The 13,659-nt window shown below is 41.9% G+C and overlaps 1 protein-coding gene across 1 annotated transcript in view; it reads left to right on the forward strand.

Moving 5' to 3' along the window:
* The first annotated feature begins 11,108 nt into the window (after positions 1–11,108).
* Positions 11,109–13,659, forward strand: part of LOC139557231 (pleckstrin homology domain-containing family N member 1-like) — a 29,545-nt gene continuing 26,994 nt past the window's right edge. Inside the window, exon 1 of the mRNA XM_071371759.1 lies at positions 11,109–11,325. Coding sequence (XP_071227860.1) covers positions 11,252–11,325 — 74 coding nt within the window. The 5' untranslated portion in view covers positions 11,109–11,251. The remainder of the gene's footprint in view (positions 11,326–13,659) is intronic.

Genomic DNA, 13,659 nt, shown 5'->3' on the forward strand with positions numbered 1-13,659 from the left:
CACACAGTCTATTGCAGCATAGAGACTGAGACGGGTGGGTCAGGGTACACTGTGGCCCCGTCCGACGATACCCCAGGACAGGGCCAACCAGGCAAGATATAACCCCAACCACTTTGCCAAAGCACAGCCCCCACACCACTAGAGGGATATCAACAGACCACCAACTTACTACCCTGAGACAAGGCTAAGTATAGCCCACAAAGATCTCCTCCACAGAAACAAGCCAGAGGGGGCGCAAAACCGGACAGGAAGATCACGTCTGTGACTCAAACCACTCAAGTGACGCACCCCTCCTAGGGACGGCATGGAAGAGCACTAGTAAGCCAGTTACTCAGCCCCCGTAATAGGGTCAGAGGCAGAGAATCCCAGTGGAGCTGGCCAGGCAGAGACGGCAAGGGCGGTTCATCGCTCCAGTGCCTTGCCGGTCATAGGACCTACTGAAGAGATGAGTCTTCAGTAATGACTTAAAGGATGAGACCGAGTTTGCGTCTCTCACATGGATAGGCAGACCATTCCATAAAAATGTAGCTCTATTGGAGAAGGCCCTGCCTTCAGCTGTTTGCTTAGAAATTCTAGGGACAGTAAGGAGGCCTGCATCTTGAGACCATAGCGTACGTGTAGGTATGTACGGCAGAACCAAATCGGAAAGATCGGTAGGAGAAAGCCCATATAATGCTTTGTAGGTTAGCAGTAAAACCTTGAAATCAGCCCTAGCCTTAATATGAAGCCAATGTAGAGAGGCTAGCACTGGAGTAATATGATAAAATGTTGGGATTCTAGTCTGGATTCTAGCAGCTGTGTTTAGCACTAACTGAAGTTTATTTAGTACTTTATCCAGATAGCTGGAGACCAGAGCATGACAGTAGTCTAATCTAGAAGTGACAAAAGCATGGATTAGTTTTTCTGTATCATTTTTAGATAAAAAGTTGAAGATTTTTTGCAATGTTATGAAGATGGAAAAAAGATGTCCTTGAAATATTCTTGTTCGTCAAAAGAGCGATCAGGGTCCAGAGTAACGCCGAGGTCCTTCACAGTTTTATTTGAGACGACTGTCAACTATCAAGATTAATTGTCAGATCCAGCAGCAGATCTCTTTGTTTCTTGGGACCTAAACTAGCATCTCTGTTTTGGCCGACTTTAAAAGTAAAACATTTGCCGTCATCCACTTCCGTATGTCTGAAACACAGGCTTCCAGGGTAGCCAATTTTGGGGTTTCATCGAAATGTACAGCTGTGTGTCGTCCGCATAGCAGTGAAAGTTGACATTGTGTTTCGAAATGACATCACCAAGAGGTAGAATATATAGTGAAAACAAAAGTGTTCCTAAAACAACCTTGAGGAACACCGAAACGTACAATTGATTTAGAGGACAAACCATCCACAGAGACTAAATGATATCTTTCTAACAGATCTAAAACAGGCAAGAACTTGTCTGTGTAGACCAATTAGAGTTTCTAATCTCTCCAAAAGAATGTGGTGATTGCTTTGGGTCAAAAGCAGAACTAAGGTCTAGGAGCACGAGCACCGATGCAGAGCCTTGGTCTGACGCCATTAAAACAGCATTTACCACCTTCATGAGTGCAGTCTCAGTGCTATGATGACTGAAGTAAATATTGGTTATTTGATGTTCTCTGAAAAAGATGTGGCAGCCTGACTAGGTTTATGAGGATTAAACCGCTTGAAACAAAATAATGTAAAGTCATTGTGAAATTGGTTGTTGGTTATTTGATACACTACATGACACACTACACTACATAACCAAAAGTATGTGCTTGACGAACATCTCATTCCAAAATCATGGGCATTGATATGGAGTTGGTCCCCCCTTTGCTGCAGGATTTCCAGTATATGTTGGAGCATTGCTGCGGGGATTTGCAAGTTCTTCCACACTGATCGACAAATCATTTCTGTATGGACCTCGCTTTGTTCATGGGGGCATTGTCATGCTGAAACAGGAAAGGGCCTTCCCAAACTGTTGCCACAAAGTCGGAAGCACAGAATCATCTAGAATGTCATTGTATGCAGAAGCGTTAAGATTTCCCTTCCCTGGAACTAAGGGGCCTAGCCCGAACCATGAAAAATAGTGCCAAACCCAGACTCGTCCGTCGGATGCCGGATGTTGTGATTCATCACAAGCTTTATACCACTCCAGCTGAAGCTTGGCATTGCGCATGGTGATCTCAGGCTTGTGTCCGGCTGTTCAGGCCATGGAAACCCATTTCATGAAGCTCCCAACAAACAGTTCTTGTGCTGACGTTGCTTCCAGAGGCTGTTTGGAACTCGGTAGTGAGTGTTGCAACCGAGGACAGACGATTTTTACACGCTATGCACTTCAGCACTCGGCGGTCCAATTTTGTGAGCTTGTGTGGCCTACTACTTCGTGGCTGAGCCATTGTTGCGCTTAGACATTTTCACTTCACAATAACAGCACTTACAGTTGACCGGTGCAGCCGTAGCAGGACAGAAATTTGACGAACTGACCTGTTGGAAAGGTGGCATCCTATGACGGTGCCACGTTGAAAGTCACTGAGCTCTTCAGTAAGGCCATTCTACTGCCAATGTTTGTCTATGGAGATGGCTGTGTGCTCAATTTTATACACCTGTCAGCAACGTGTGGCTGAAATAGCCGAATCCACTCATTTGAAGGGGTGTCCACATACTTTTGTATATAGTGTATGTTGAATAAGTATAGAGTCATCAATCTCTGAAAACCGATGTGGGAACATGACTGTGTGATCTCGCTATCCGTAGCCGATGTAAGACCTTAAAACAGGTTAACATTCACGAGGCCGCAGGGCCAGACAGATTACCAGGACGCGTACTCAGTGCATGCGCTGACCAGCTGGCAATTGTCTTCACTGACATTGTTTTGTCTTTAACCTCTCCCTGACCCAGGTTGTAATACATACATTCATGATTCAAGCAGACCACCACAGTTCCTGTGCCCAAAAGGTAATCTGTCTAAATGAATATTGCCTTCTAGCACTCACGTCTGTAGCCATGAAATGCTTTGAAAGGCTGGTCATGGCTCACATAAACACAATCATCCCAGACACCCTGGACCCTCTCCAATTCGCACACTGCCCCAACAGATCCACAGATGACACAATCTCTATTGCACTGCCCTCTCCCACCTGGACAAGAGGAACACCTACATGAGAATGCTGTTCATTGACTATAGCTCAGCGTTCAACACAAAAGTGCCCTCGAAGCTCATCACTAAGCTAAGAACCCTGGGACTTAACACCTCCCTCTACAACTGGATCCTGGACTTCCTGATGGACCGCCCTCAGGTGGTAAGGGTAGGTAACAACACATCCACCACGCTGATTCTTAACACAGGGACCCCTCAGGGGTGCGTGCTCAGTCCCCTCCTGTACTCCCTGTTCACTTATGACTGCGCGACCAGGCACAACTCCAACACCATCATTAAGTTTGCAGATGACACAACGATGAGACAGCATATAGGGAGGAGGTCAGAGACCTGGCCTTGTGGTGCCAAGACAACAACCTCTCCCTCAAAGTGATCAAGACCAAGGAGATCATTGTGGACTACCTGCTCCCCATTCTCATCGACGGGGAGCAGGTTGAGAGCTTCAAGTTCCTTGGTGCCCTCATCACTAACAAACTAACAAATCCCATGGAAACTCGACAGAGACCGAAATGGCGGCTGAGAGAACTTTCCCAAACTGTTAGTAATGTGCAGTTTGTGAAAGATTTGTTCTTTTTTAACAGTTTGCGAATTGTGCCTATCACCCTCACGGCAGTCATTTAAGCTATGCATTCTGCCAAGAATCGTTCACAATCTAGTCCGGTTGCGGCCACAACTAGACCTTGTTTCAAATGTATCAAGAAACAATTGTATTTCTATGCCTAGCAATCAACAAATGTACATTGTTTAAAGCAAACGTTTACATGTCTCAGTCACAAATGACAGCTCCAATAAGACCCCTATTGTGAATGAGATGTGAACAAGAGATTTGTAGAATCATGACTCTTTCAAGTTTAAGTTAATCATTCGCCGGTGTAGGGTCCTGCATACTCTGGGCATTACTGACTTAAATGAACAAAATGAGTCGAATGATTCTTTCTTTTGACTGAACGAGTCGAAATGATCTGAGTCAGTAAAAAGAGTCAGTAAAACTTCCCATCCATCACCACAAACTGTTTATTTTCCCAAGTAGCCACTTCCGCTACTTTCTTCAAGGATAGGCATGTGTGACTGGAGCCTTGAGTGTAGGTAAGTCACCATTTTGTGTGCAGTTGCAGACGAGCACGCAAATACATTTTTCCATGACACCATATGATAGACTTATCTTTCACACATACACACTGCACAGTCAAGACATCACTTCTGATTATGCTATATACCCGCCAGGTTGGTGGCATCTTACTTGGGGAGGAAAGGGGAAAAGGGGATACCTAGTCAGTTATCCAACAATGTATTCTGAATCAGAGAGGTGCGTGGGGCTGCCTTAATCGACTTCCGCAACTTTGGCGCCTGGGGAACAGTGGGTTAACTGCCTTGCTCGGGCAGAATGACAGATCTTTACCTTGTCAGCTCGGGGATTCGATCCAGCAACCTTCCGGTTACTGCCCAACGCTCTAACCACTAGATGGGCCCATGGTAATGGCTGGAGCGGAATTAGTAGAATAGTATCAAATACATCAAACACATGGTTTCCATATGTTTGATGCCATTCCATTTGCTCTGTTCCAGCCATTATTATGAGCCGTCCTCCCCTCAGCAGCCTCCTGTGACACCAACTCCCCTTTATCTTGTCTGCTCCAGGGGTTGTAATGTCTGGCAACACTTTTACAACCCACACTATCAGTGTTACAACTTCTCTGTGACATACACTATATATACAAAAGTATGTGGACACCCCTTCAATTTAGTGGATTTGGCTATTTCAGCCACACCCGTTGCTGACAGGTGTATAGAATTGAGCACACAGCCATGTTATCTCCATAGACAAAGATTGGCAGTGGAATGGCCTTACTGAAGAGCTCAGTGACTTTGAAAATGGCACCGTCATAGGATGCCACCTTTCCAACAAGTCAGTTCCTTAAATTTCGACCCTGCTTCGAACCCAGCTGCCTCAGTTAACTGTTATTGTGAAGTGGAAACGTCTAGGAGCAACAAGGGCTCAGCCACGAAGTGGTAGGCCACACAAGCTCACAGAACGGGACCGCCGAGTGCTGAAGCGCATTGCAACACTCACTACCGAGTTCCAAACTGCCTCTGGAAGCAACGTCAGCACAATAACTGTTCGTTGGGCGCTTCATGAAATGGGTTTCCATGGCCAAACAGCCGCAAGCTTAAGATCACCATGTGCAATACCAAGCGTCGGCTGGAGTGGTGTAAAGCTCACCGCCATTGGACACTGGAGCAGTGGAAACGTGTTCTCTGGAGAGATTAATCACACTTCACCATCTGGCGTCTGACGGATGAATCTGGGTTTAGCGGATGCCAGAAGAACGCTTCCTGCCCCAATGCATATTGCCAACTGTAAAGTTTGGTGGAGGAGAAATAATGGTCTGGGTCTGTTTTCATGTTTCGGGCTAGGTCCCTTAGTTCCAGTGAAAGGAAATCTTAATGCTACAGCATACAATGACATTCTAGACGATTCTGTGCTTCTGACTTTGTAGCAACAGTTTGGGGATGGCCCTTTCCTATTTCAGCATGACAATGCCCCCATGCACAAAGTAAGGTCCATACAAAAATGGTTTGTCGAGATCTGTGTGGAAGAACTTGACTGGCCGCAGTCAACCCCATCAAACACCTTTGGGATGAATTAGAACACAGACTGCGAGCCAGGTTTAATCTCCCAACATTAGTGCCCGACCTCACTAATGCTCAAGTGGCTGAATGGAAGCAAGTCCCCGCAGCAATGTTCCAACATCTAGTGGAAAGCCTTCCCAGAAGAGTGGAGGCTGTTTTAGCAGCTATGGGAGGACCAACTCCATATTAATGCCCATGAGTTTGGAAGAAGATGTTCCACGAGCAGGTGTCCGCAAACTTTTGTTTGCTGCTTAGTATCTATGCATGGTCACTTTACCCCTACCTACATGTACAAATTACCTCGACTAACCTGTACCCCTGCACATTGACTCTGTACCAGTTCCCCCTGTATATAGCCTCGTTAATGTTATTTTACTGTGTTACTTTTTATTTAAAACATTTGTTTATTTAGTAAATATTTTCTGAACTGCATTGTTGGTTAAGGGCTTGTAAGTAAGCATTTCATGGTAAGGTTGACACCTGTTATAATAATGCTTGTCTCTATCAAATAACAGCTATACACTCCACCTTCCCTCTTGATTAAATTACTCCGCTTGAGCAACACACAACTTTGTTATGGTAAATGCGGCTTTTCATACAGGCTTTAGGTTGCTCTCTTAAAGACTGGAGCTTCTCCCATTGAGTTTAACTAGTATGATGACTGTTTAGTGCCTTGGGTGGATTGGTTTGCACATTATGGTTCAGCAGCTTGGGATGAACTGTCAGTTTATTGGAAATGTGTCTATTTCATATAATGTGGCCAGGACGTTTAAAGTCCAGTCATAGACAGAAACTGGAATTAAAGCTGAGTTTGTGACTCATTCTTTGACCAGAAACGAGCACTGTCTGTTAAGACAAATCTCTGGTTTTGGTTTCATTTTGAATGGACATTTTAGTTTTTTAGGTGTGCCCTCTCTACTCATAATAACCTCTAATTATGTTTTTAAGAAATTGTGAAACACTTGCAGTGCTCCTAGTCCTAAAGTAACTAGGCCTAGGTCATAATTAATCAATAAGGCAAGAGGAGGTGTGGTACAGTGGGGAGAACAAGTATTTGATACACTGCCGATTTTGCAGGTTTTCCTACTTACAAAGCATGTAGAGGTCTGTAATTTTTATCATAGGTACACTTCAACTATGAGAGACGGAATCTAAAACAAAAATCCAGAAAATCACATTGTATGATTTTTAAGTAATTAATTTGCATTTTATTGCATGACATAAGTATTTGATACATCAGAAAAGCAGAAGTTAATATTTGGTACAGAAACCTTTGTTTGCAATTACAGAGATCATACGTTTCCTGTAGTTCTTCACCAGGTTTGCACACACTGCAGCAGGGATTTTGGCCCACTCCTCCCTACAGATCTTCTCCAGATCCTTCAGGTTTCGGGGCTGTCGCTGGGCAATACGGACTTTCAGCTCCCTCCAAAGATTTTCTATTGGGTTCAGGTCTGGAGACTGGCTAGGCCACTCCAGGACCTTGAGATGCTTCTTACGGAGCCACTCCTTAGTTGCCATGGCTGTGTGCTTCGTGTCGTTGTCATTCTGGAAGACCCAGCCACGACCCATCTTCAATGCTCTTACTGAGGGAAGGAGGTTGTTGGCCAAGATCTCGCGATACATGGCCCCATCCATCCTCCCCTCAATACGGTGCAGTCGTCCTGTCCCCTTTGCAGAAAAGCATCCCCAAAGAATGATGTTTCCACCTCCATGCTTCACGGTTGGGATGGTGTTCTTGGGGTTGTACTCATACTTCTTCTTCCTCCAAACACGGCGAGTGGAGTTAGACCAAAAAGCTCTATTTTTGTCTCATCAGACCACATGACCTTCTCCCATTCCTCCTCTGGATCATCCAGATGGTCATTGGCAAACTTCAGACAGGCCTGGACATGCACTGGCTTAAGCAGGGGGACCTTGCGTGCGCTGCAGGATTTTAATCCATGACGGCGTAGTGTGTTACTAATGGTTTTCTTTGAGACTGTGGTCCCAGCTCTCTTCAGGTCATTGACCAGGTCCTGCCGTGTAGTTCTGGGCTGATCCCTCACCTTCCTCATGATCATTGATGCCCCACGAGGTGAAATCTTGCATGGAGCCCCAGACCGAGGGTGATTGACCGTCATCTTGAACTTCTTCCATTTTCTAATAATTGCGCTAACAGTTGTTTCCTTCTCACCAAGCTGCTTGCCTATTGTCCTGTAGCCCATCCCAGCCTTGTGCAGGTCTACAATTTTATCCCTGATGTCCTTACACAGCTCTCTGGTCTTGGCCATTGTGGAGAGGTTGGAATCTGTTTGATTGTGTGTGGACAGGTGTCTTTTATACAGGTAACGAGTTCAAACAGGTGCAGTTAATACAGGTAATGAGTGGAGAACAGGAGGGCTTCTTAAAGAAAAACTAACAGGTCTGTGAGAGCCGGAATTCTTACTGGTTGGTAGGTGATCAAATACTTATGTCATGCAATAAAATGCAAATTAATTATTTAAAAATCATACAATGTGATTTTCTGGATTTTTGTTTTAGATTCCGTCTCTCATAGTTGAAGTGTACCTATGATAAAAATTACAGACCTCTACATGCTTTGTAAGTAGGAAAACCTGCAAAATCGGCAGTGTATCAAATACTTGTTCTCCCCACTGTATATGGCCAATATACCACGGCTAAGGGCTGTTGTTACGTACGACCCAATGCCGAGTGCCTTATTGATATTATAAACTGGTTACCAACGTAATTGGATCAGTAAAAATAAATGTTTTGTCATACCCGTGGTATACGGTTTGATAAGCCACGGCTTTCAGTCAATCAGCATTCAGGGCTCGAAACCACTCAGTTTATAATAAGTCTTAAAATATGACATATTGGTCTATCCGCATGGTGTATTGATTTTGTTAAATGTTTCCTCTGTTGCTCCTGATGACAATGAAACACCAAGAGAGGAATTCATCTGACAGTTTTTTTTTAAATGAAATATTAGCAGTGTTACCATAACACTATACAATATAATTATTGGTTATAACACTTAATATCCGTCATCAAACAGGAACTTGTGTATATCGACTGCACTCCTGCTGAAACTGTAGATTTAATTTAAATATGGAACTCTTTCATATGCAAACAAGTATCAGTCGATGATTAACACTAGAAGCACTGAAGTAGTCGTTTTGACGGCATATTAATTTAAAATTGAAATAGGCCTATCTCTGCCATTATTAAAGTCATGCCCCACCTCCGTCCTTGACCTTTCCTAAATAAGTATATTTAACACACTAATGTTGTTAGAATTTTAATATCACAAAATTCCTGCCCCTCATTCACCGCTAGTCATTCACCATCAGCCTGTGCAGCTGATGATGGCCCAACTACACCTAAACTCTATCAAAACTAATTTCACACATATAATAATAGAGTTAGCCTAAAGACAAGATTAAATTGACAGTCTGATGGGTGACAATATTATCAATTGTCAAATTGTAACCTAAAAGAAGAGATGCATGGGTAGCTTGGAATTGACACAAAGGCAAGGAAATGGAGGGCCAAAAAGTGACTTTTTCAAATCCTCTGACAGTCACATGCAGGTATGACGTCGTCTATATAGTATGAAAAAAAGCTAATTCTGAGGTTTCCAAAACACTTACCTTTGCCAAATAACTTTAACATTTTAAGAGATTAGCTCTATTTCCAAATATGACTTCTTACCAGAATAACAGCTGTTCCATGCCACATGGGTAACATATAGCCCAGGTTACAAAGCAAAGACTAGTAATATAATAAAACCAAAAATATGCTATTGTCACGTTCTGACCCTAGTTCTTTTGTTATTTCTTTGTTTTAGTATGGTCAGGGCGTGAGTTGGGTGGGTTGTCTATGTTCCGTTTTCTATGTTGGTTTTTGCGTTTGGCCTGGTATGATTCTCAATCAGAGGCAGGTGTCGTTAGTTGTCTCTGATTGAGAATCATACTTAGGTAGCCTTTTTCCACCTGTGTTTCGTGGGTGTTTATTTTCTGTCTTTGTGTATGTCACCAGACAGGACTGTTTCGTTTCATTCTCGTTTATCGTTAGTTTTGTTGTTTTGTTCGAGTTTCGTTTTCATTAAAAGGCATAATGAATACTTACCACGCTGCAGTTTGGTCCTCCTCTCTTTCTCCAAACGACGAGCGTTACAGCTATTTGTTATTTTGAATACATGTGCTTAGTTCCATAATGTTTCTTAAAACCTGCCATAAGGAAAATGTATTTCTTTGTGATGAATTTAACACTTGAATTGTGGTGTTTTTAGAGAGCCTACAGTAACATAAATTAATATACTATTGTGTTCTTCTTTGTATTCGAATGTTACCCAAGACCTTCATAAACACAACCAAATAATTATTTTTGCGAAGGCATATATGAAATGTACTTATTAGACTGTTAGAATGCTGAAGTCAAAAGGATGGATGACTGAAAACGGGATGGCTCAAGGCCGGACTTTTCTGTTGTGAAACAGCGTACACATGTTTAGGGACACATAGGTAGAATACAGCAATGACATAACATTCTGGTCTGCTAAACATGGACGATATCTTCTTTTCATAAAATGTAATATAATATACACATTTCAGTTCATTTTGGGTTTAAAGGGATGTTCTCGTATTACTGAAAAAATATATGTTTTTATACATGATGTGGGAAAAATGTTTATTTCCTTTTTTTGTAAGCTGTTTTATATAGAACAGCCACAAGAGACTGACCTCTGTTTTAATATCACATCCCTTGTCATTACTTAACTTTTCAGAGTGACAACGTTGTGCTCAATGTATATGGGGCAATAATAAATACTTCTTTGGGCAACAGGCTCAGACATGTCCCAGTCTGGAAGGTCACTCCTCTCCCCTCTGATTGACACCACCGTCAACCACCATCAATTCAGAGTGACCTGTCTTTTCATGATAGTATTTAAACATTGAAATGAGGCCCATTTGGCTGGTGGAAGGAGAGAAATGATACACTTCGCTCTGCCCCCATTTCTTTGTTGTGGAATGGCTTTAACAGAGGGATCCCACGCAGGGTGTGAAATACCCCTACGCGCACACACACACACACACACACACACACACACACACACACACACACACACACACACACACACACACACACACACACACACACACACACACACACACACACACACACACACACACACACACACACACACACACACACACACACACACACACACACACACACACACACACGCCCTGACACAACTCAAAGCCCCGCCCCCTGCGCGCACACACTCTCACTGACACATACCCACACTGATCTGCCGATACAACCCTCGCCCTACCCTCTTCTCCCTCAGTATCTGCCTGACTTCAGTAAGCACACTGCCTCCACACCGTCTGCTTTGGGTTGTACAGTCACCATCACTGAGGAACATAATACAGGACATCTATAGAGGAGCGGACAGCCCCGACAACAGTAGAGCAGCATGGGGAGCAGCATGTCATGTGTTCCCCAACACAACTTCAGGTTCTCCAGCAAGAGTTTCATACGCAGGAACAGGTAAGGAAGGGCAAATCCTCACAACACAGGCAGAGTCTTAATGTCATACATGTCTGTTGTGGTGTGGTATTGGAGATGGAGGGAATTATTGGTATTTTTCACAGTGTTTGAGCTGTACGGTTTAAATGGAGGTTGGGAGGTTTATGGGATCAGAGACAGGATCACAGGGGGTACACGAGAGCACATGAGCAGTGGTATATTTCCAACTGTGTGATACAGTTACTGTTTTCCTCTTATTTGCATCTCCCTGTTTAACTGTAGTTTTGTTTCTTGTCAGATAATCTGGTTCCCTTCCCTTATCAGTATCTGACCCAAATTAGAATGGAATAAAATACAATGGTTAGGATAGAATATAATATAATGGTTAGGATAGAATATAATATAATGGTTAGGATAGAATATAATATAATGGTTAGGATAGAATATAATATAATGGTTAGGATAGAATAGAATAGAATGGTTAGGATAGAATATAATATAATGGTTAGGATAGAATATAATATAATGGTTAGGATAGAATAGAATAGAATGGTTAGGATAGAATAGAATGGTTAGGATAGACTATGATAAAATGGTTAGGATAGAATAGAATGGTTAGGATAGAATAGAATGGTTAGGATAGAATATGATAGAATGGTTAGGATAGAATAGAATGGTTAGGATAGAATAGAATGGTTAGGATATAATAGAATGGTTAGGATATAATAGAATAGAATGGCTAGGATATAATAGAATGGTTAGGATATAATAGAATAGAATGGTTAGGATATAATAGAATAGAATGGTTAGGATATAATAGAATAGAATGGTTAGGATATAATAGAATGGTTAGGATATAATAGAATAGAATGGTTAGGATATAATAGAATGGTTAGGATAGAATAGAATGGTTAGGATAGAATATAATAGAATGGTTAGGATATAACAGAATGGTTAGGATAGAATATAATATAATGGTTAGGATAGAATAGAAAATAATGGTTAGGATATAATAGAATAGAATGGTTAGGATATAACAGAATGGTTAGGATAGAATATAATAGAATGGTTAGGATATAAAGAATAGAATGGTTAGGATATAATAGAATAGAATGGTTAGGATATAACAGAATGGTTAGGATAGAATATAATAGAATGGTTAGGATATAATATAAAGAATATAAAAGAATGGTTAGGATGAAATAGAATGGTTAGGATAGAATAGAATAGAATGGTTAGCATAGAATAGAATGGTTAGGATAGAATATAATGCTTAGGATAGAATAGAATCACTGCCGGGACATAAACCGACAATGTCCTAGTCATGAAATAATTATTTTGGATTGTTCGAAGTTGATTAGTATTGCTGTAAGCTTATGCTACTTTAATGTACTATCAGAGTCATGAAATGAATCAACTTTATGACCCTCAGTGAAATGCTTTTACTTATAGCCACTTAGCAAAGCAAGGGCCATGATGGTACAACTGTTATGAATTGCTACTTTACCACATGGTTCACCATTCTGGGGGCAGCCTCTATATGTGGTATCCTTAGGGTTCTGCCAAGTAGATTTATGTTCAAATAAAAACAGAGGTTTAGTGTTGTCCAAAGTGCACCTAACCGTTGCCTCTTTAAAAGCATGCACAAACTTGAAAGCGCACACTCACACACACACACACACAAACACAGGTGAATTGATTGTTCACAAACAATAAATTCTGTTTTCTCACATACTCTGTGTCCTGCTCTCGCTCTCAATTCAGTTCAATTCAAGGGGCTTTATTGGCATGGGAAACATACAGTCGAAGTCTGAAGTTTACATACACTTAGGTTGGAGTTAATAAAACTCGTTTTTCAATAACTCCACAAATTTTTTGTTAACAAACTATAGTTTTGGCAAGTCGTTTAGGACATCTACTTTGTGCATGACACAAGTAATTTTTCCAACAATTGTTTAAAGAAAGATTATTTAACTTATAACTCACTGTATCACAATTCCAGTGGGTCAGAAGTTTAACACTAAGTTGACTGTGCCTTTAATTAAACAGCTTGGAAAATTCCAGAACATGATGTCATGGCTTTAGCAGCTTCTGATAGGCTAATTTACTTCATTTGAGTCAATTGGCAGTGTACCCGTGGATGTATTTCAAGGCCTACCTTCAATCTCAGTGCCTCACTGCTTGACCTCATGGGAAAATCAAAAACATCAGCCAAGACCTCAGAAAAAAAATTGCAGACCTCCACAAGTTTGGTTCATCCTTGGGAGCAATTTCCAAACACCTGAAGGTACCACGTTCATCTGTACAAACAATAGTACCCAAGTATAAACACCATGACACCACACAGTCGTCATA

This window comes from Salvelinus alpinus, chromosome 28 (assembly GCF_045679555.1).
Source record: "Salvelinus alpinus chromosome 28, SLU_Salpinus.1, whole genome shotgun sequence".
Taxonomy (NCBI): domain Eukaryota; kingdom Metazoa; phylum Chordata; class Actinopteri; order Salmoniformes; family Salmonidae; genus Salvelinus; species Salvelinus alpinus.